This window comes from Diuraphis noxia, unplaced genomic scaffold (assembly GCF_037042655.1).
Source record: "Diuraphis noxia isolate RWA-SAM2 unplaced genomic scaffold, SU_Dnox_SAM2 contig0004, whole genome shotgun sequence".
NCBI lineage: Eukaryota > Metazoa > Arthropoda > Insecta > Hemiptera > Aphididae > Diuraphis > Diuraphis noxia.
Genome location: NW_028301714.1, coordinates 12,815,218 through 12,841,098, shown reverse-complemented (window position 1 = coordinate 12,841,098; position 25,881 = coordinate 12,815,218). Strand labels below are relative to the sequence as shown.

General features: G+C 27.6%; 2 protein-coding genes and 1 pseudogene across 2 annotated transcripts in view; 2 read left to right on the top strand and 1 right to left on the bottom strand.

The window, feature by feature from the left end:
• Window positions 1-25,881, bottom strand: part of LOC107173572 (dopamine receptor D4-like) — a 163,703-nt gene that overhangs the window by 121,235 nt on the left and 16,587 nt on the right. The window contains exons 2-5 of the mRNA XM_089227397.1: window positions 17,237-17,376; window positions 12,623-12,747; window positions 3,186-3,294; window positions 2,171-2,385 (exon numbers count right to left, since the gene is read on the bottom strand). Coding sequence (XP_089083523.1) covers window positions 2,171-2,385; window positions 3,186-3,294; window positions 12,623-12,650 — 352 coding nt within the window. The 5' untranslated portion in view covers window positions 12,651-12,747; window positions 17,237-17,376. The remainder of the gene's footprint in view (window positions 1-2,170; window positions 2,386-3,185; window positions 3,295-12,622; window positions 12,748-17,236; window positions 17,377-25,881) is intronic.
• On the top strand, window positions 16,022-16,433 carry LOC149055721 (protein GVQW3-like; annotated as a pseudogene).
• LOC149055720 (uncharacterized) lies at window positions 22,588-23,319 on the top strand. Its single transcript, XM_089226933.1, has one exon. It carries the CDS (start codon window positions 22,588-22,590, stop codon window positions 23,317-23,319), a length of 732 nt encoding a protein of 243 aa, XP_089083059.1.

Genomic DNA, 25,881 nt, shown 5'->3' with positions numbered 1-25,881 from the left:
CGTAAATAAAATACAATAGTTAAATATTTTACTGATATTTTAATAAAGTTAAATTGAAAACCCGTTCAAAAATTGTGAAATAGTATAAACAAATTTTATTTTATAACATAATAATAATATGAAACTAATGAATGAAATTACCTCAAAAATATTATCAACTTAGAAATATTTGTTATTCCTCAGATATTTCATTCATTGATTATCATACGTGATAATCAGTATGTTTTCAACTAAAATGTTTCATTTAATATATTTTATAACTCGTAGTAATATTCTTGAACAATTAATACACTTTTACGATGTACCTATACATTTTTCATTATTTAATTAAATTGTATAATCAACTAAATATCTCATTATTTAAATTATGATAAACGCTTTCACTCAGAATAGTCTAAATAATATATTATACAATTAATATAAAATATTATTACTCTATTTTTTTTTTTTTTTTAATTATAGAATGTGTTTAATTATTATTCCTATAGTTAATATGTTATTCTATTTTATTTACATTTACGAGCTAATCTTTTGAAAAAAAAAAAATAATAATTTACATTTACACAGAATTCTAGATTGACTATTGTTACAACTTTATGAGATACATTAGTTTATAATATATGCATTAAATAAGCATAACATTAACAGATTAGGGGTTGAAAACTATTTTAAATGTCTCACAAATATATCACTGTAATATGCATAATGCTATTTAGAATTTAGAATTATATCGTACTGTTTAATAAATTCATAAATTAAACTATACTCGTGCATCTTATTTTTAATTTCAATTTTCAACATTAATTATTATATGAATATCAAAAATACAACAATTTTTTACACTGAGAATATTCAATTTATTAATTAAAACTCTTATTACTTAACTGATAATTAACTGGCCCTTTAAATATACAACATCAAATACGTGCCATATTATACAACACAGTTAAGTTTCAAAGTTTCATTATTAATGAATGATTTTAATAATACTACGCAATATGCATTATAGAAAATATTTGTGTACTATGTATCTAAGGCTTATATTTAAATACAACTTAATTATCATTCAAATATTATAATGATACATTTCTAATTTTGTTATGTTTTCGGAACAGTTTATTCTTAATTTCTAAAATAAATAATGTATACGTATAACCATTTTTATTTAAGTATATACTATATACTCATTTCTTTGAATAAAACTTACGAATCGTGCAATACAAAATAATTATGAATAATTAAAAAAATATTCATTTATACATAGAGCATTTATGATAATATATTATAGCATTTTAGCATTTTTTAACCTATTTTTAACAGGCCTTAGTCATAGTATATTCCTATATAATATCTCTGTTTTATTATTATAATTTTTTTTTTTATCAAATATTATCATAAATTATTATTTCTAACCATGATTATGTAATTAATAATTAAGCAAAAAAAAACATATTATATTAATATAAAACGTAGCGCTCATCTTATATTTTAAATTTTTAAACCAATATATAGAGAAAGGAATGATGAAGGTCTTTTATGATATTGGCATTATTGGAAGAGAAAGGAATAATGAAGTTAATAAAAATAATTTTTAATTTAGTCTAATAGGGGATAGGACAATTGAATAGTAAATGACGAGAGTCACATACAGTCACACCATAGTTGAGGATGTTGCAGTATGGAGTATTATACTATTATGGACTGTAAACAAGCCTCGGGCTTAATGCATGATGAATGGGTAGAATATTATGGCCAATAATAGGCCATAATATGTATGTAGTACAATAATTTCGAGACAAGAGCGCGTTGATTTTTTTTTTAACAGAGACATAAGATTCTGACATATTTTCTCATTAAAGCTTCTATATGTATAGCTTGTGGATGAATTAATGGTTTAGTAAGCTCTGCGTTGTTAATATCATTATTATATATTATGTTTATTATATTATCATACACACCATAGAATCAGAGCAACAAAAGTAGATATAAACTCGACTCAAGCTTATTGTTTGTTTGTGTTTTTTTTTTTTTGTAATTTTCTACTTTCAACACGCCTGCTCGTTTAATAATATTAATTTTAAAAAAATAAATATTTTCCAATCAAACATTTTACTTAATATTAAGTTCTTACAAGCCACCTATGTTCTAATATTGACAGAAAGTTACATACCTAAAACGCTTTTTTGTCTAGTGACATTTGTCGCGTAATGAAGAGGGCTGAGGACTGCTGTGTATCTGTCCATTGCTATGACAAGTATTGAAAATATTGTAGATGTTGCCACGAATACGGTCAGAGCTTTATTGATGGTCTTTATACCGGATACCAGTAAAGGACCGAGAACGGTGGATGACAGCAAATCGGAAGCAATTAAACTGCCGACGAATCTGTAGTAAACATAAATAAACGTTAAATAATTAATATTCATCACTTGCGTAATAATTACATAATAATTACTGTTACTTGTATATGGTAAAATTGGTGAAAATAGTAAACAAAACTTTAAATGACTTATGAAAATATTAAAAAAAAATCAAAATTATAAAATTATTTATACCGTCTCATTTAAATACAATAACTATATAAATTTATACCTATATATTATACATCGTGTAAAAATTATACAACCTTCATTATTATTTCTTTATTAGGTAGTTATATTTTTATCTTGTTATTTAAAAAACTGTATACCAACATCAACTCATAATGTGTTAAATATATTGAACCTTACAGGTTGTTATAATATTTTATTATTAGACTGACTTACTCAATAAAACTATTAGCATTACTTATTAAACGATAGATAATGGAAACTTTAATAACATTTTAAATGGTAATATATTATGATTAACACACTGTATTCATATCATTGACAAACTCCAATCATCACATATATAATTTCATTAAAAAAGATATTTAAAATCTTTTTTATGATATTAAGGCTGTATATATAATTAATTAGTAAGTAACTATTTATGTAGTTCATAATACGCAAATCCTGTAATGACTACTAATATAATTATTTATTTATATACACCAAATTTAAATTATAATATATTTTGGTATTCGACACAGTTATACTTTTACTAATTAAACTATAAAATGTAAGCTAGATAATGAACCCTAGAATAGCCTCGTTTGACTGTTTTTAATTAAAACAACATTTGTACAAAGTAAGCAACTTGACCTGTTTGATGGAGATCTGAGTGAAGGCTTCTTGTAGAACATAACCAGTACAACAATATTTAAAAAAGCTCCAAGTACAGCTAAAAAACCAACGCACGTAATTTTGACCACTGTAACGAAAATAAAAACAAACATAATATAATTATTATTTTTAATAATAATGCAGGATAACTTTAGCAAAAACATAACCCGCAAAATATATTTATCATATTTGTTTTGTAGATCAAAAGTATTTGAACATCAGCACAAATGTATGATGTTTTTTTTACATAAACACAGTAGGTAATTGAATTTAAAATAAAAATATTTTCTCAATTACAATAAAATATTCAAAGAAGACAGTTTTGGAAAAATCATTAACTAACTTAACCTCAGTTTATTTCACTTAGTCACATAGTATGTATTTACAACTTTCTACACATATATTTCCAAAGTCCAACTTATTCTCACTTAAGAACGTCTATGTTCTATAAATATATTAATCAACAATAAGCATAAGAATCTCCCACAGTTGTTCAAGGGCAAATGAAGAACCCCTAATATGCACAGTCTACGGTGTCAAAATCACCATCCACCACATTTTCACTGAATGCCAAATATACCACAACATCAGAACAAGTAACAACCTGTCTAAATCACTAGCCAAAATTCTCAACAACCATCCCAAAGCTATATCCAACATCTACTCGTAATTCATCACACCCACCGATTTCCAAACCAAAATTTAAAATCAATATTTAGAATAAGTACACAATATATGTAATAGATTGAATTATTTTTAAACCCAATGGCCCATGTTTCCGAGGGTCTGTTATCAATAACAAAAATATAATCAATAGACATTTAGCATATTACAAATTAATTTTGTATTATGTACTTCTTTATCATTGCAGCAAGATCGCAAAAGTTGATTTAAAATTCAAAAAATAATAATTTCAAACAATCGTAATAATTTATTCAATATAAAATAACACTGATAAAGTTATACTTTAATAATTATTTTTTAACAATTAACTAATTGAGTTAATTGTGTAGGTAACACCTTTTTTTTCGTAAATAAAACTAATAAAATATATAATATATAACTGTACACAAAGGGGTAAATAATATAACGTGTTTAACAATGTAATGCATAGCTATTTTTTTTTTATTATATAAAATCTGATGGTTTTTTTTTTTTATTATCTTTAAGAAAGACAATTTACAATCTGTACACAGTAATTACAATAAGCAAATAAGATAAAAAACAGAATAAAGTAGCATGCACGACGTGATGAGGAAGACACCCAATGGTAACCCTCCTAAATCCAATGGTAGGTATAGCTTTTTAATTAATAAGAATACATAATAATTCAAACTAAAATATTCAACTTTTGTACTCCAAATTACTGACTAGTTTACTTTGAAATATACAAATATAAAGCGATATCATTTTGAAAACAAAAAAAAATTTTAAATTATTTTTTTTTTTTATTTTTTTTTTAATATTAATAAATAGTAAATAAAAAAGAGAGACAATCTCAATCATGGAAATGACAAAAAACAAAGAAATTAGAAGTAGTTAAATATAATACATAGTAAGAATATCACAACTCATATTTCACCTGCTATCAACATTTCCCTCTTAGAAAAATCCAATCAACTAAGCAACTTGATTTTGAATTCCTGTTCAGAAATAAAATTCTATTTTTTTATTATTCATTGACATAAAGAAAATCGTGTTAAACACTCATCGGCTTTGACCTAATTCAAGTATAGTCTTTTTTCTGATTTAATACCTATTTACGTTTTCGACAACACATCACCTAAAGTTGCTTATCATAATAATAACAACGACTATTAACCGATATAAAATTACCTACAAAAGTGCAAACCTAGATAATAATCTTCTTTCGTGTATGATATGCTAATATTATATAATATATAAATTATACTGAAACAGAACTCATATTATGAAGGTCTGAATTATAAATAATTAAGTATCAATATTTTTAATTAAATCAGTAATTACAACATAAAAATACTTATAGTTGTATGTATACTATATTATAGTAATCGATATTGAATTTGAATATTAGATTTTGGAATTCCACGTTTGTCACTAAATTTACCATCCGGTTAGGAACATATTTTAAAAAATTTTGTTTTAACATAAGATATTTTAAATTTTAAATTATTAATTTAGATGAATAATATAATCATTCATAAATTATAAATTAATTTACCTAACCGTAGAAGAATTAATTTTACATATTAGAATATTTACGAAAATGCCTACAAATAGAACGATGTCAACCATTTTTTTTTTTTTTTTTTTTATTAAATATTATATAATTCCTTGTATCCCAAAATCAAGTTTTAGCTGAACTCAGTTTATTGTGAACTATAATTTTATTTTTTTTCGAACATAATATTTAAAAATTTAACTCTTGAAGATTAGAAAAAACTAAGATTAGAACTGAGGATTGAATACTTACATCATCAAATATAAAAAACTTCGTATGTGAAATAAAAACAAATTCCAAATATACATTCAAGTTATTCAATGAAACAGCAGACAAGGTACCCAAACGAATAGCATGAACTAACCATGAAAAAATACAAATACAGACAAAAACAAATAAAGTATAAAACATCTATACATTAAAATATGACAAAATATGAATAAAACAGGATCAAAAACTTAACGAAATAAAAATAACAACTTACAATAGTACCCCACAATTCAATAAACAATGCAAATAAAAAAAAGCGGGTAAGTCGTGGATGTCGCTAAGCTGTACAGTAGGTTACAAGTGGGTTACTGTAATGGATGGAATTAAATTTGAATCCAATGATATTATATCATTGTATACGAAAAACGATTCTGAGCGAAGACGGTTTATCTGTCTAGGATATATTATAGATTATTAAAAATTTTCAAATCTTAGATTTAAAAAGAAAATTTTTTAATAACTTCTAGTTTAAAATAATTTGCGAATTTTCGTGATTTTCGTAATTTTTACATATATGTTGTTAAAATTCAAACTTTGAATACTTGTAAAAAAAATTGTGCCAATATATTTCTTTTATATTTCACCTGCTATTGTAAAAATATGTTAGGAGCCTTATATAAAATTTAAAATTCTTAGATATAAAAGGAAAATTTTTTATGAATTTCTAGCATAAAATAATTTGTGAATTTTTGTGATTTTTACGTATGTTGTCAAAATTCAAATTTTGAATGCTTGTAAAAGAAAATTGTGACTACGCATTTCTTTTATTTTTCAACTGCTATTGTAAAAATATGATAGGAGCTATGTATTAAATTTTCAAATCTTAGATATAAAAGGAAAATTTTTTATGAATTTCTAGCATAAAATAATTTACGAATTTTCATGATTTTTACGTATGTTGTCAAAATTCAAAATTTAAATGCTTATAAGAAAAAACCGTGCCTATGTATTTTTAATATTTTTTAACTGCCATTATTACAATGTGTTAGAAGCCTTGTATTAAATTTTCAAGCTTTTCTACCGACCAAATAAATTTTTATCGATATTTATAGAAAAAAAAACCAAAAAAAGTTGAAAAATTAAAATGTCAGTAAACAGCTCAAAACAAATTTTTATATTTTGAAAATTTTATCAAATATAGAAAATGCCTATATAAATATTCAGTCAAAATTTCAAGTATCTGTGGTCATTTGTTTTAGAGTTGAACCAAAATAAGGAAATCGCTAAAAGTGAAAATCCAATGTTGTAAAAATTTAAATTTCAAATACTCATAAAAATTTAATTTGAATTTTCGGTGGACTTTTTATTTGAGATAAAGATTGAAAACATTTAAGGAATCTTGTGTTAAATTTTCAAATCTTAGATATAAAAGGAATTTTTTTATGAAATTCTAGCATAAAATAATTTATGAATTTTCGTGATTTTTACATATGTTGTCAAAATTCAAACTTTGAATGCTCGTAAATAAAAATTGTGACTTTCATATTTTATTTTTCATCTGCTATTGTTACAGTGTTAGACGCCTTGTATTACATTTTCAAGCTTTTCTATCGAACAAATAAATTTTTATCGATATTTATAGAAAAAAAAAAAACTAAAAAAGTTGAGCAATTAAAATGTCAGTAAACAGCTTAAAACAAATCTAAATATTTTGAAAATTTTATCAAATATAGAAAATGCCTATATAAACATTCAGTGAAAATTTCAAGTATCTGCGGTCATTTGTTTTAGACTTTAATAATTACACAAACTTGTAAGGAACCTTGTATTAAATTTTCAAATCTTAGATTTAAAAAGAACATTTTTTATTAATTTTTAGCTTAAAATAATTTGTGAATTTTTGTGATTTCTACGTATTTTGTCAAAATTCAAACTTTGAATGCTTATAAAAAACAATTGTGACTATGAATTTATTTTATTTTTGCCAACTGCTATTGTAACAATATGTTAAGAGGACGCTACACCCGCATGTGTGTCTGTCTCCGTCTTACAAGTGCGTAACATTGCAAAAACTGTTTCGCGCGGGAAAGAACCGAGAAGGCTACAGTTATAACTAAGAAACAAAATTTTCACCACCATAATAAGGAGAACATTTACTGTGCAACGTTGTTTTCAATTTTTCGATATCACAAATAGAAAAAAAGTAAAGTTCTTATTGTTTCAAAATTCATTATTTTTGCGTTTTTCAAAATCAAATAACTTTTTTTTCAGTTCTAATATCAAAAAAATAAAAACAACGTTGCACAGTTGAAATTCCCTTTTATCTGTTGTGAGAATTTCGTTTCTTAGTTATGACTGTAGCCTTCTCGGTTCTTTCCCGCGCGAAACAGTTTTTGCAATGTTACTTACTTGTAAGACGGAGACAACACATGCAGGTGTAGCGTCCTCTTAAGAGCCTTGTATTTTCAAGCTTTTCTGCCTAACAAATACATTTTTATCGATATTAATTTTTAAAAAAACTGATAATGAGCGAAAATTTCAAATGCCTATGAATAGTTCAACTTAAGTCGAAATTTTTTTTAAATTGCATGGTGGATAGAAAATACTTATGTAAATTCTGTGAAAATGTCATCTATCTATGGTCATTTGTTTTAAAATTACATCAAAAACCAAAATCGATTTTGTCGAAAAATGAGTGTGTGTAAAATTTCCCGTTTTTCCGTTAATTGTTAGTTTGTTTTTCTCGATTATTTAGAAAAGTATTAAGAATTTTTACTTTTGACCCCCCCAATGTACCAACTAGATTCACTTTCTGATCAAACGAGGTACTGAAGTAAAAAATCGAAGCACTTTTACTGCCCCAAAACGTGATGACAGACACAAAAAAAAAACACATCATGGTAAAATCAATACATTCATCGCTCCGCTCAGTCCGCTCAGAATCTAATACGAGTCTGTATTCATTAAACTGAAAACTGGCCATAGAAAACTAACCAACAATTTCTTAGTTGCCAAAGACGCTGCAATACGCACCACATGTGGAACTCAAAAACATATTTTAACAAAAAGTTTCAGATACAAAAACATAAGAGACAATATTTTATTTATTAGAACACATTTGCAAAACCCTTGGACCATAATCGGAAACAACTAACAAATATTAACATTTTTAAAAACAAGATCAGTTCTGTATCGTCCACTGTCGAGCACTCGCGTTCACTACGTCGCGCACGTAATTACTATCAGTTTTATTATTTAATTATGTTCACGTGTTTAGCACGATAATACGCAGACCCGTCTGTCATATCCCGCTACACTACACAGAAGTCAACCAAACGGTTTTTGTCGTTCTCCTCTTCGTCAAATCTCGATACAAGTCTAAAGAAAAGCAAGTCTTCTGTGACGTCAAATAGGTTCGCTCTTCTCTCCATAGTTGACAACCTCCCCGAAGTTTTTAGTCCCCCTCCTGTCACAATCTCACCTTCGGCTCAACATGAAACTAGTACGCCACCATCAAAACACCCCGGTGATGAAAAAGTTGAGGTTACAAGCATGCCAGTACCGCCAATCGTCATAAGTAATGTTACTAACTACTCCTCGTTGAAAGCAGATTTTATAATATCTCTGGTGGGTACCGATGGCTTTACGGCTACCGCCAAGAGTTCCTCTCTAATTAACAAACTTCGTAATTTTGATGGTCACAGTAAACTTATCGATTACTGCAACGACTTGGATTTAGAATGCCATACATGGACACCCCATCATATCCACCCTTTCAAAGTTTTTATTCGCAATCTCCATCATACTATTCCTATTGAAGATATAGAGAAGGCCCTCCGGGATTTGGGCTTCTCAATCATAAGTATGCTAAACTTCCACCGAATTAGCAAACAGGCTTTACCACTATTCATCGTTGTCCTAGAAGCAATGGATTTTAACCGGAGCATCTTCCAATTATCCTCCCTCCTTAACTCCAAAATAGTTATCGAAAAAACGCATAAATCCCGTTACACTCTAACCTCTTCAATTCAAACAATGTTAACGATACGATCACACTTGCCTAATTGTAGTGGATCACCATGTTTTGTCAAATGTGGCAACAACCATAACACCATGGACTGTGTCAAATCTTCGGAACTGCCTGCGAAATGTGCGTTATGTTCTGGCACAAATACCTCAAACTATAAACGTTGTCCTTCATTAAAGAAATTTTTAAACACCTATCATAAGAATCATAAGAATGGCCACCTCAAGACCATACTCCATCTGTACCACCAGTAGTGCGCTCAAAAGGTGGTCTTGCCAGTCACCGTGGAGCCCAGTCCACGCATACTTAATACAAAGAAAAATCCAGGGCCAAGACATACGCAGAAGCAACTTAAAGCAACTCAAACATTTCTAATAATGAATTTAAATCATTATGAATGAATCTATAATATTTTATCTCAATTTATTACACAATTAAATTCCCACATACCCCATTCATTTCACTTTTATCCACACTCTTAAACTTATAATTACTATCTAAGAATACGGTCTCTCCTTAATTATATCTTCCCCGAATCCAAAATCATAATCATTATTTTCACATTCATATCCTTTAGTATACTTATCGTTTGATCGCTATCAATTTCTATTACCTCTATGTCATTTTAATTTTTAATTGGCTTATGTAATCCCTATCTGTAATTGTTGAAATGTAATAGTTACTAACAAACGGTTTCAAAAATAAAAAACAGGATCAGATTTGCATAAATGTAATATACAATAATACTTTTTAAGAAATTTAAAAAAATATAAACATTTATATACTTATAACCAATGATAATGAAGCAAAAGCTAAAAAAAAATACAAAAAGTAGGAAAGTCAATAAAATAAATTACCGAAGTAATTAACACTTTACTAGGTCCAATTATTTCTTTGTTATTCCCTTCCACAGCATCAGCTATGGTAGAAATAATCCTATTCACCGACCACCGTATGATGCGCAGCGTACTTGTAACGAGCAACTAAGCTTCTTTTAAAACTCTTTATTAATACTATTTCAGTTTTTCATAACTGCCATTTGTCTATTTTATATATTATTTTGGCGTTTGCTTACTTTATTATTATATCTTTCTTAATCTTTATTATAAATTGTGTTGTACTTTTGGGCTCCAATCCCGTTCACAAATAAATAAATAAATTATAGAATGGTTTTTAAACGTTTCAATTAAAATTAAAAATTAAACTTACAATGTTTAGAACATCTATAAATAACACAATCATAGGCGTGCGCACGGAGCGAGCAGGGTGAGCCCCGGCTCGACCGGAATCTTTTAAGGGGCATATAATAACATAATTTCAAATGTATGTAGGTACTAGGTATATATAAATATTTAATTATAACAAAATGTTCGAGGAGATCATTACAACTTGACGATTTTATTCGTCATAATAGTAAAATAAAATTACAAATATTTGTGTACCATTAAATCGATTTTATTGATTTATTCATTTAACAAAAACACTGTGCAAAGTAATATGTACTATATGGTCTATGACTAGCGAGTTAGCTGGTTGGTTAGCTTAGTTAACTCGTTAACTGTACCAATTAGTTCAATCTGTAGCAGGAATGATTCGTCTAGAGTTTACACCTTAAATGATTTCAATTCTATCAATATTTTCTAATATCCCCGAAGAGATGAGCATTATCTGAGATAATGCATTTAAAATATTTACCCGCTACCGATGGTAAACCGAATAGTAACACTAATAATGAATCAATTCATGAATGGCTAGAATATATGAAAGCAAATAATTACATAAAATCATTTAATGGATTTTTTACTCTACTGAAATTATTCAGTGTAATACCAGTTACAAGTTGTTCCTGTGAACAATTCTAAATTAAAAATAGTAAAAAACAAGTTAAGGAGTACTATACATCAAGACCGACTTAATAGTTTATTATTAATGTTTACTGAACAAAAACTAACATCTATAGTATTAATATTGACATGGTCATTGATGAATTCAAAATTATTGGAAACAGGAGAATTCATTTATAATTCTTTAAATATTGAATGTAATAACTAATAATACATTGTAATATATGTAATATAATATTATATATGTACAATTTTTTGTTCATTAAACCAAGTTTTTTTATTTAAATTTTTAGGTATTGTGTTTTCTTCATAATATTTTATTTAAAAAAAAAATATGTCTAGAAATTAGCTTATTAATGTTGAGTGCACGTACGTCGTACAACTTGATTTTATTTACTCAGTTTTTAATTTACAATTATAGTATAAATTAATGTGTTTTAAAAAAATATATATATATAGGGGCACTGTCCAAGTATTGGGGCATTAATTGTTGGCTAGGCTCGACCGGAAATTGAAGTCTGCGCACGCCTATGAACACAATTGTATATAAACATTGAACATGCTTTAAATAATCGCATTATTATAAAACTAAAGTTTAGAGAAGGATGCCAAATGTTCACCTCTTATACCCCCTTCTTATGACTGAACGCGACTACAAACGTTATCACACATCGAACACATTTAGATAGTTCGTTTAACAGATCGATTTATGAACCAGCTTGAACAAACTTTTAGGCGTAAGTTCGCATTGAAATAATAACTAAAAATGTCAAATATTCAAACAAAACCATTAAGCATTTGCTTAATAGACCAGATCAAAAATTCGATCTAGATTTTAACGAAGAACATCAATAGAAAATATACTGAACTAAATTTAAACATAGGTACTATACTTTAGTTATTTTTGTCATAATTTTATAGATATAGCATTTTTTAAGGTTTTTATAATGTATTAAAAATTAGATTTGGTCTGGAAAATTAAAATAGTTCGATTTGATTATAGTTCGAATAAAACTAGAAAACCTGCATGTTCGATTCAATTAGATTTCATTAAATTTTAAAAAGCACAAAATTTGGTAAGTCATAAATTCAGTAATTTTTATTCTTAATTTATGTAATAATATGTCCTTACCATTGTGCCAGTCCTGGTCAACGTGCATAATGATTCATCCGTGGCCAATGGATGGTACTAGGCATTTTAACTACTCGAAGTCCTGCATCGATAATACTCTTTACATGACTTGAAATTGTAGACACCTATAATCAGTAGAATCAAAATAATAATGCAAAATTTTATCTAATAATGGTATTTTAATTAATCATACGAATTGTGTATTGTGAATGATTATATAAATTATGTGGTAAAATTACTGACAATAGTGTGCAATCCTATAATCATGAGAATAATAGCTAATATGGTTCCATAAGTTTTTAAATTTTTAATTAGGTACACAAGATGATACAATAAGTAGATATGTAAAGTAAGTTTTCAGTATTCTATTATTACAGTAATGAGAAATATTAAAAATTATAACATTATTCATGTGTCGGTCAATGTTTAACTACAGGGATGGTTGCGTGAAATAGTAAATTTAAAAAGCTATCGTACCTACTTAAAAGACGATTTTAAACAGAAATGTATAAAGAAATTTAAAGTTTAAAAACTTGCAATATGTTATTCTTAAGCATACTGTTCAACAGACATCCATTTTTATAAAAATTTCATGTCATATTTTTATAATTTAAAGTTAGAAATTGTTGTTTTGTAATCCAGTACAATAATAAAATAGAGTAAATTAAATTGATACATTTTGTTACCTCCCAACTTATACAACGTATCTCTAATAATTACAGTTTAATTTTAGAATGGCCTGCCAATATTTTTTATCGTCGTTGTTTATAGTGCAAATATTACTAGTGGTAATATGAGTAACAGTTAAACACGCAGCCCTTGACCTTTATGCAAATTTATATAAACTACAAATTTTATTCGTTTTTTATTTTTATTTTTTTATTTTTTTTTTGTTTTATTAAATTAAAGTCTTTCTGACATACAAGGTCATCTAACTTATTGATATGATAAAGAATTTTTAACATCATTAAGTTGTTAAGCGTAAATTAATTACAATATATACAGTAAATTACAAAGATGAATAAATTAATAATAAAATATGACACCATAATATTAGTTAATCTAAGTGTATTTTTTTTTTTTTTTTGTAAATCTTATTGGTGTTGAGAAAGGGCACATGAGGACGTCCGCGCTTGAGACGCCTGAGGGTAGGCTTATTCCTGAGTTTGAAATATTTTGCACTTTTGGCGTTGTTTAGTTGGCTAAAAAAATTTATTGAGAGATACTGTATGTAGGATTTAACCATCGGGAGTCTGAAGTCTGTATGAAGTGCTTCGTTTCTGACGAACCACGGCGCGTTGGATATTATGCGTAGAATCTTGGACTGGAAGACTTGAATTTTATTTATGTGAGTTTTGGCGCAGTTACCCCAGATGGGAGCAGCATAGAGTATAAATGGTCGTAGAATTTGCTTATAAAGAAGCATGGAGCACTTCCAGCTTAAGGCGGTTTGACGGTTGATTAAGGGGTAAAGAATTTTGAGTCGTTGGTAGCTCTTTGGTCGTCTAGTTTCGAAGAAATGTGAGGGTTCCAAGTTAATTTTTTATCTAAGATAACACCTAGATATTTTATTATTGGAGACCAGGATATGTAGTCGCCATTAAGTAGTAGAGAGGGAGGGGTATTGGGGCGACGAAGTGTAAATAATACTGCTGTACTTTTTGAGGGGTTTAAGATAATTTTCCATTTTTTCGCCCAGCACTTTATTTTGTTTAAATGGCACTGTATATTATTAGTGGCAATGTGTACTTCACTGGAGCTTGAATAGACAACACTGTCGAAATTTTATTCGTAATAATATCGTTTTCATTTTTAAACAATTAATATTAGTATATTATTTGTATTCGTTGTTAAAGTATTTTGATTACATTAAATACTATTTAAATGTAAGTACACACACATTACATGAGAAGGCATTAATATATTTCATTTGTAAATTACATTTTAAAACACAAAAAAAAGTTATCAAATATAATCAAATATTAAGATAGATAGTTATTGGTAAACATGAACTTGTTATGACTACGCAGTACGCAGTACCAATGGTAGCAACCGAAAAAAATAGCTCAATGCTCTGTAGTTAGTATACAATATATATATTTTTTTTTAATTATAGATACGTCAAGGTTTAAATTAATAATATAGTTTTTAATCATCATATCAAATACAATAAATTATATTTTTATGACTACTGATACTTTAATGGCCCCTTCTTATTTTATTAAATGAAAATAAAAACCTATGTTTCTCAAAAATTCTAAATAATAAATATATTTAAATTTTTCACATCACTTTAAACAGATTATTCCATTAAGCCAAATTAATGAAAACTAATTATAGTTTAAACTCTTAAATAATTAAATTTATTTGAAAATTAAAGACGTTTTTTCAAATAAAAACAACCTAATACTGAAACAATCCAAAATATTTATTGATTTTTAAGAAGAAAGTTATAACATTTTAATTTTAAGTAGATATTATATTTTTTTTTTTTTTTTTTTTTTTAATTATCCCGCGGCAACTAAGGCCATTGGGAAGGGGGTATTACTGTTGGTTCTTATGGAACTGTAGGTTGGTTTTACACGTGGGTGAGAGTTTTGGCAGAATTTCTATTGGGGCACCCGTAGGTTTCTGCCATGCCCCGGAGTGGGGGATGGCGGCACTTGTTCTCCGGACACCGTGACTTGCCCAGAGAAAAATGCCACCCGATGGTCGAGGATCGAACCCGGTCCGGCTGAGCCACAGCCGACGCGGTAGAATATAATATAATATCATACACATAGTTTGTGATGACTATAAACAAGATGTAAGTATTCAATCCATATCAGATATTATATTATTTTGTATTTAAGTAAAATCTAAACTATAAATTAAAAATATGACAAATTTAATGTTTTATATTATATAAAAAATCAAACAATATTAATATATTCATCTTTTTATTAATATTATTTAATTGCTATAATTATGGCAATACCAATTATTCGAACAATAATAATATATTAATATTATATAGGTAAATAAATTGTTATTTTAAACATATGTTACTCAATCTATAACAAAGTAATTTATAAAATCAATTAAATTAAATATCCACAAAAAACAAGCATACCGATATATCAGAGAACTTAAAAAAAGTTGTAAATAATTAATCCCGCATTATAATAACCTGAATCTACGAATTAAATTTTATCTTTTACTATACGAGGTGTGGCTATTAAATAACGAGACTATCTACTTAGCGATAAGGCAAGAGTAGATAAGGGTATAATGGTAGTATATTTGTAATCTATGAATATCACTCCATCGAACAATACCAGTTTAGTCAGTTTCCGTTTTGTAGTCTGTGTGTAAGCGTCGTTTAAATTGATGACCTCTTACGTGTTGAATGTCGAAATCATGCCGGACGAAAAAATTGAACAACGTATTAATTTAAAATTTTTAGTGAAACTTGGAAAATCTGCGACCGAAAGTTTTAATTTATTAACTGAAGTATATATGGAGATAGTGTCCTATCACGACCACGTGTTTTTGAGTGGCACAAACAATTTCGTGAGGGTCGTGAAGAAGTTGAAGACGATCAACGGGTGGGTCGTCCATGCTGCTCAAAAACTAACGATAACATTTCAAAAATCAATGAAATTGTGCGAAAAGATCGACGTCTGAGTCTTCGAATGATAGCTGAGATGGTTAATATTGACAAGGAGACCGTTAGACAAATTTTGCACGATGAATTAAACATGACAAAAGTCTGCGCCAAAATGGTGCCTAAAAACCTCACTCTGGAACAAAAAGACGGTAGGCGACAAATTTGCGTTGACATTCTTGAACGGATGGAAAATGAACGAGATTTGTTGAAAAAGGTGATAACATGCGATGAAACTTGGATTTTTCAATATGACCCCGAAACTAAGAGACAATCCATGCATTGGAAGACTTCCGCATCACCAAAATTGAAAAAACCTCGAATGAGCAAGTCGAAACTGAAGGCCATGTTGATCGTATTTTTCGATATTAAAGGTATAATAATGACAGAATGGGTACCTCAGGGACAAACTGTGAATCAACATTATTACCTTCAAGTATTGACAACACTCAGAGAACGAGTAAGAAGAAAGCGGCCTGAGTTGTGGGAAAATAACTCTTGGTTCTTGCATCAAGACAATGCGCCGGTTCACAGTGCCTTATCTGTTAAGCGATTTCTAGCTAAAAATCGAACTCCAGTGCTTCAACACCCCCCATATTCACCAGATCTCGCTCCATGCGATTTTTGGCTTTTCCCAAAACTAAAAAGTGCGTTAAAGGGCACACATTTTGAGTCAGTTGAAGCTGTAAAAACAAAAGCGACAGAGGTGTTAAAGACATTGCAAGAAAAGGATTTCCAACACTGTTTCAACCAATGGAAAATTAGAATGGAGCGATGTGTCAAACATAGAGGGGAGTATATAGAAGGGGAAAGATGTTATACCATTAAAAAATATAAATAAAAAGTTTTTACAGAGAAAATCTCGTTATTTATTAGCCACACCTCGTATAGTAATTTTTACCTGTATTAGTTTTAGGATTCTATTTGATAATACATTAATATTATTAATTTCCGTATTAATAACATACCTTATGCCTTCTATGCCGGCTGTCCGTCTGTCACGACGGTCGTTGCCATAATAACCAATATCCAGTGACGCTTAAGGGCGATAGGTAGACTTTTCCCCCTCACTCTTGAAACATTTATCCTTTTTATGCCAGAAATTTTCCTAAAACAATCAGAAAATCATAACCTTTAGCATAGGGATTAAAATACTGCAATTTATACACAAATCAGTCTTTTTATTTTTTTAAATAACTATTATCAAGTATACAATATTGTATTGAAAAAAAAAAGGCTTAATAATTACCTATATATATAACTTTCAAAGAAATGTATATGTTATAATGATATTTCGCAGTTCCTATAATCTATAGACTATGTTCACACAGTTACATTAAATAAATTGTTGTTCTAATTTCTACCTAATAACTATAGAGAGTGGTTTAATATATTCATATGCATATTTATTTTGAGTGATCGATGATCGTATAACATGCTAAGTAAGCACAACATTTTTTGTTTCATAACATAGAGATACAAAAATATTGATGTTTTTTAGCATATTTTAACCTTTTTATGTTTTGAGAATTTATTTTACGATTTTAAAAGCATATTTCAAAATTTAGATCATATTCATGTGTTTTCAAGACATTTTTGAAAACTTTAAATTTTCAATGTGAAAAAAAAATTATTACTCTATTTAATATCGATTTTATATTTATAAATAAATACATCGAAATAAATGTATTATTAATTTATTATTACATTTATTAAATAATTATAATAATTTATTAAATATTTATTATTTATTAATAATAAATTTATTATTAATCTATTATTATAAATTTATAAATCTATTATAATTTATTACCTATTATGGGTATCCTATATTATACCCTAATATTAATCCAGTTTCGATATCTTTTAACAGTATTTAGGCATAAAGCCGTCGGTATAGGCACATACTAAGATAATGAATATTGTAGCTCAGATCTCGAACCATTGATATTATTATATTATTTGCGTCAAATTATTTTACATGACTTGTTTATGTATTTGTCATTTTCATTGCTAGAGTTTATTTCAAAACACCTGAAAGATTAATCTTTGTTATCGAATCTTCTTCGTAGTTAAGTTCATGATTTTGTAGGAAATATCTTTTCAACTGGTATTAAAATAATATTATATAAGTTAATTAAATAAGATAATGAATCGAATATTGACCACAATAAACGCTATTCGATTACACTACGAATATTATTTTTATTTTTTTCATAATCGTCGAGTGCATATTATTTTTAGATTTAGATTTAGTGTAGAGCGATGAATGTATTGATTTTACAATGATTTTTGAAATTTGTTTTGTGCATATAGGTATGTACAAGTATAATACATATATACAGTCGAGATAATACTCTGATTTTCAAACTTTAATGAGGATTTCGGAAAGCAAATAAGATCTATTTGTTAATTTTGAAAGGCCAAAATTGAAAATTCGCAGTATTTTTTAAATGCGTCAGGATAAACTTTAAAAAACCGATTATTTTTGACAATTTTTGATTTTTCAAAAACCGAAAAAACTTGAAATTGGTATGAAGTGTTTATATTTACATTTGTAAATGATAAAATATTTTGATTCTTTTTGAGCTATTTATAAATATTTGAAAATATTAAAGGTTTTTATTCTTTAAATATCAATAAAAATGTTCACTTAATCAAACAAATTTAAACTTTAATTCAAGGTTTCTCATTAGTCAAAACTATTTCATACTGTAATCAAAATAACACGCTGCTGGATATTTTTCTCTACAAAAAAATCTATGAATCATAAAATTTTTTTGTTATTAAGTAACAACGACAACCTCACGAAAAATCGGTCAAAACGGGTATCCAGTCCAAAAACATATATATGTTTAAAAAAAAATTCATAAATTCATTTTTGTACAAAATTAAATGTTTAAACGAAGTATTTGTTTAATTTTAGTTATCTTGTTGTTGTATTTTATTATTTGTGGGCACCTGTTTAAATCTTTTAAAGTAAATTATTATTTTAAAAACACAATGTAATTTCCAATTATTGCTATGATTTTATCAACAATTAATTCAATCTATTGTATTACTAATAGTAAAATTAATTAATTTTATTGAAATAATATCATGGAATCTACTTAGTTATAATATATAGGCTGACAGAAGTTTATGCTCAAAATTGTTTTTCGTATCCAATGATTTATCATTGAATTCAAATTTAACACATCAATTACAGTGACCCACTCGAGACCTATACTGTACAGCAGAGCGATACCCACTTTCCCACTCTTGTGTGTATATATATTTATGCATATTTAAACATTTTCTCAGTTGGATTTAGTGCACATAAATCCACGCTATATTAATTCCTCTATAGTATAAATTTTAAATAAGTTTAATAGGGTTCAACTATTCAAATTCGGATTTAACGGAGATGAGTAAATTTATCTTCTGTTATGTTTTATAATTTATTAGAACATTGCTACATACATTGTTATAATAATAATTTATATATTATGTATGTCTCTGAGTAAGTATGTTAAAGCTTATACGTTTAATTTTTCATAATATATATTATTATTATTATTATTGAGTAGATAAAATTACAGTTTACTTTCTTTTCGTCTACAGTTAACCACTATACATATAGTATATTTTATTCAATGTTATTTTGAATTTAATAAAAAATAATTATATTTGACCGGGTATTTTTTTAAATCTATTTTCTACAAGAATCTCGATATTATTGTCATTAAACAAATTAGATCATCTATTTAATATTATTTCTATACTTTTAATATATTTTATAAGTAGGTATAGATATATCAGTATTTATTATGCGTTGTTATATATATATTTACCATTCTAGTACTTACTACCTAATGTAAATTTGAGCACATTCAATTTTATTCAATAATAAAGCATAATTAATTATTTGAAATTGACATGTTTCATTTTGGACTCATAAATTTCTTATAGAAAGAAGCCAAGAAATTAGCATGCAGGCAGTGTAAACACGTATTTTATTAAGACTTTTAAATTAATAAATTTGAACACAGGAAAGCCATTAATTAGTTACTATAAAGCCATTTCTTTATACGTACCTATACATATAACACTCAAAAAGTCAAAATGGAAATATACTATAAAATATATATTCGTTGTATGAACAGACTGACCTTTAATTCTCAAAGTACAGCAAATATTAACATGGAAGCATTCGTCTTACTGAACGACGGAATTGACACGGTGTTAATCACAATTCTAACTATCAAGATGCACAAATTTGTAAAATCAATTTACAATTCAGCAATAAAGACGAAAGCTTAAAAACATATACTATTAAACCTTAACTAAAAATAATGGTATGTATGCGTTTGCAGATACACAGAAAGATTCACCAAAAATACTCAGCTACATTTTTCATTTGATAATATGTATAATTTTAGAATTTTTTTTTATTATGACATATTATCAATTATTTAGATTTAAATTTTTATTCCATATAAAAAGTCTGTGGCAAGATAATTTTTTTTTAAAATGATAACTAACCTTTTTTTCTATAAGCTTAAGCTGTTATGCAGAAACAACTATTCTAAAATATAATGTCCTTAAATATATTTAAAAATTCTGAAAATCAGAATTTAAAAATATTAAAGGAAAAAATGAGAGTGAATCCCTTGTTTATAAACTAATCAATCAAAGTATACAGATGTGATTAATAGCGCATAAATTGATATTTACAGGGTTTAGAATTTTAGATGTGTATTAATTTACTGAAATTCCCTGTATTTTAGATTCTGAGCGGAGCAAGGAATGTATATTGGTTTTATAATGATGTTTATTTCTTTTTCTTTTTTATTCTGTTAATTTTTTCCCTCTAAACGTGCTCAAAAGTATCAAATGTAGCATCTTTTCTGAAAGAGAATGTTCTTGAGCTGGTACTTTAGAGAAGTTATTTTTCGATTTTCGAAACGGTACTCGAAACAAAAGCGGTTAAAGGAGAAAAAACGTACGATTTCACGATTTTATAATATTAAATAATTACGGACGACGTTTTCTACCAGAAATATTGCTTCAAATTAAAAATAATAAGAGATCTTTTTGTTGTGTTTTAGATTTTGTTCCTTACGTTTTAAAGTTTGGAAAATTTTAGCCATTTTTGAGCTATTTATAGACATTTTAATTTTGGAAGTTTTTTTTGTTGTAATTCGGTTAAAAACTTTTGTAAAAACTTGAAACTTAGGTTATTTTTACTTACTTAGATATGGTAAAATTTTCAAAACATTTGAGTGACTTTTGAGCTTTTTCTTTTTTTTTTCATTTTTATATTTCCTAATTATAAATTATAATTATAATTATATAAATTATCTATTAAAAATATTAATTAAAATAAATCGATCTTAAGCTGTTCTTAAAACAGTTTATTTATCGCCATATAGAAACGAATAAAATTAAATAAAAATGATTCCCTCGTCCATTCAGAATCGTTTTTTTATTGAATACAGTAAAATTATACTATCCTGTCTGAGGATCGAAGGGACGATGGACAAACATCCACCACCGAAATGCTGACCTACTTTTTATATTTGAGGCTCCGAGTAGGTATTACATTGGATGGATAGATTTTTTTAAATAAAGACGATCTGCCAGATGTTAAAATAAAATAGATAACTTAGGGAAGTAAGTAACAAAGACAAATAAAATACCTATATGGTAAGATACAAAAGCATTCCATTTTACACGAAAGTTGTATTTGTGAAACTTAACAGTATCATAAGCAATGAGTAAACTTGTGAGATATATAAAGTACTTTGTACAAAAATAACCCATCAAGTAAAAAGCTGAAATACTGAAACATAGGTACCTAATTAAAATTGAATGGCTATATAGTTGTCTATTTTGTACCAAAAAAGTCAAGTATTAGTTTTCGAAACTTCTTTTTACGAAATTAATTTTTAAGCATTTCAAATCCACCATCAGGTTTACGAAAATAAACAATCTCAAGTCAATTACATAAATCACTTATCCGGTCAAAATTAGAATATGGCGCAGAAGTTTACCTATCAGCCAAAAACAGTGCTTTAAAAACAATAGACCCAATACACAACACATGTCTACACCTAGCCATCGGCGCATTCAAATCCAGCCCGGTTGAAAGCATCTACATTATAGCTAGCGAACTCCCTCTCTGGATCCGAAGAATTCAAATAGCACTTAATTTCGCCGCAAGACTAACCAGAAACAACTCTGAAAAAATAATACCAGACCATATCAATCAGATTACCACAAAATACAAATTAGATTTTTCAAATATAATAAAATACTCAATTATACAAACACCCCCATGGTCCACCAAAATCAACTTAAACACAGAACTTGCAGTAAACAAAAAAAAGAAACCATCCCAGAAATCTTCAAAAGTCAATTCTACGACCTTAAAAATAAATATTTAGGACAAGACATATATACCGACGCATCCAAAAGCGAACAAGGAGTAGGAATAGCAATCATAATTGACAAAGAAATAATAACATATAATAAACTGCAAAAGAAAATATGCTCAATCTATACCGCCGAAGCCATCGCCATAATATCCGCTCTTAAACATATTGAAAACTATCCTCAACAAAACTTCAATATATTCACAGACTCCCTAAGCTCCATCAATAGCATCCAAAATATATTCCAAACCAACGACATTGCCGCCAACATTATAAATCAAATCGATAATCTAAAAAACCAAAACAAGAACGTCCAAATAATTTGGACACCAGGACATTGCAAAATTCACGGAAATGAATTAGCCGATCATCACGCAAAAGAAGCCATAGCCATAGTATCTGAAACTCCCAAACAAAAAAGTAACACAATATTAGACACAAAAAAACACATAAAAATAATCACTCAAAATATATGGCAAAATCACTGGTCAAACCAAAACAACAAATTACGTGAAATAAAACACAACATAAATCCCTGGCCGCAATACAAAATTTCAAGAAAAACCGAAATAATAATAAACCGACTCAGAATCGGACACACCAACCACCGTCAGAATGCACCACATGCGGAGTAAACCTCTCAGTAAAACACTTGATGACAGAATGCCGATCAAATGAAGAAGAAAGAGAAAAACCAGATATATCAACCAACTTATACGAATCAATCGGACCCGACTGTCAACCCGAAAAAATCATGTCATTCCTCAGGACAACTAAAATAGATAAATACATTTAATTAGAATAAATATAGTTTTAAGAATAGTATAATGTAAATTATGTATGAAGCTAATGGCCCATGTCGCCGAAGCTATAAAGATCAATAAAAAAATAAAAAAATAAATCTCAAGTCACAATTTAGATATAATATTTATGTTATAACTTTGGGCCTTTAATAGGCTATAACAATGAAATTATAGCATTATAGAAATTAAAAACAACTAATTAAAATAACATTAAATAGGTAATAAAAAATATTGTTAATATTATAAAACGTTCATAATTGATACATGATACATTTTATGAAAACACAATTTAAAAAAAATATATGTTGCAAAATAAAAAATATTAAACTCCTTTGAACCATGTAGGTTACTAATAAAAATAATCGTTAGATAAATAATATTAAATTCATACAAATAATACATCAAATTATTTTTTTTACAAAATATTAGTTCCGCGAAAAGATAAGTTATAAGATCAATAAATTTTAATGAAACTTTTTTTTTTTAGAGGAACCCGCGGAAATAGGCCATTGGGTGTGGGGTGGTACAGTAGGGGTTATTTTTGTATATTTGTTTGTTGGTTTTTAAGTGAGAAGGGTTGTAACACGTGTTTGTGTATGCGTGGCAAGATATGTTGCTAAAAATCCCGGGTGGTCACCCATCCGTGAGCTAGCAACTGCGGCCGGTACGTACGCTCAGTGCGTTTCCGTAGATTGAGCATACGACTGCGCCTCACCAAGCCACCTAAATGAAACTATTTTCCATTAATTATTTATAGCGTGCAACACAATATCTATAATTTACAAAACTGGCATAATATCTATAACTTTACCCTGAAAATGTATTGTTTTTGTTACTGAAAACGTAAATAATAACAAGTTTTCACATAATGATAATAAGAATAATGGCTATGATTTAAAATTTAATATAGCATTAGTAAAGAATATTTTTTTTGTTTTGCTAGGTTCGTCCTTTAAAAATTTGGCCTTTAAAACAGTTTGTGAATGGTGATGTTCCTGAATGGTGATGCTTTGCACCCAATATTTAAAAGAATACAAATGGTCTAAATTTAATTTTCAGTATTTTTCCATATTTTATATAAATAAAGTTTACTTGGGCAAAATTGATTCCAATGCTAGATATAATGTTAGATGAAAATTCCACACATATTATTGTGATAATTTGTTCCAATACAATAAAATCAGTAAATTTATGATACAATTTTAAATTTTCATTATGGATTTATTAGAGGATAAAGTTACAATAAAAATTAATAGGTAATCGTGCTTTATATAATTAGCTCACAGAAAGAAATCGGCATTCCCACACAATAAAAACTAAGACCATAGGCGAAAATTTGGGAGGGGGGGCTTAGGGGGGCTTAGTCCCCCTAAAAAATAGTATAGCCTTGTTATAAATTTCTAATGTTATAAAATTATAAATTATAATCTTAGCGTTAGCCCCCCCTTCTAGCAAGCCAAATTTACGCCTATGACTAAGACAAATTTAATTCCCAAAAAATGTTGAATGACAACTAAATATATTCTCATTGCACTTTACCCAAAAATTAAAAACATATGCATGATTCCTCAATTTCCTCATAGTGGAAAAATATCTAGTAGCTAGTATGCATTATTTAGAATGACAAAATTAAATATATGTTTACTGCTTTATAATTCATACAAAATCCTAGCCCTAATAATAAAAATAATATTAGTAAACTTATATAGGTCGAACCAATAAATGCTTTTACAGTAGCATAATATCTTAGTATTATGTGTGTGTACAAATTTTTATTTGTGCATTTCTACTCCTAACCGTTTTTGTGTTATTATTAGTAGATATGACAAACATTATATTATAATTACTATAGTTGATCTTGTACTGCGATGTCAGGAACAAATTAAAAATACTCGAATATTTACGATTTACTACTTCTTAAACTCCATTAAATCGCAGATTTTTAACAGAGTTATTTGGGTTGTTTTGACTATACATAAATTACAGGTCTAAAATGATATCCAATCTTAATAACTATTTTTTTGCTGAAACCGTTAACGAACATTTTATGAAATTCGATTGAAATCTGGATTTGCATAAGGGTCATCTGCTTTATGCCTTTGATCTCATATACTAGATATATTTATTAATTATTATAGCTGAAATAATATACATACTACATGGCGTTACCTGTAACAAATTAAATAATATCAGAGGATTTACCCTGAGCACTTCTATAAAATACAAAATTAAAAAAATTTGCTCCATGATGCATATCCTCGGATGTAGTAATATATTATATCTATGCACCAAATTTCAAGACAGCGAATGCGATAGACTTTGCTGTGGTTTGTGCGCACAAATATTGTCTTTTATTCATGTACAGAGTGATACACAAATCATACTCACTGGCCT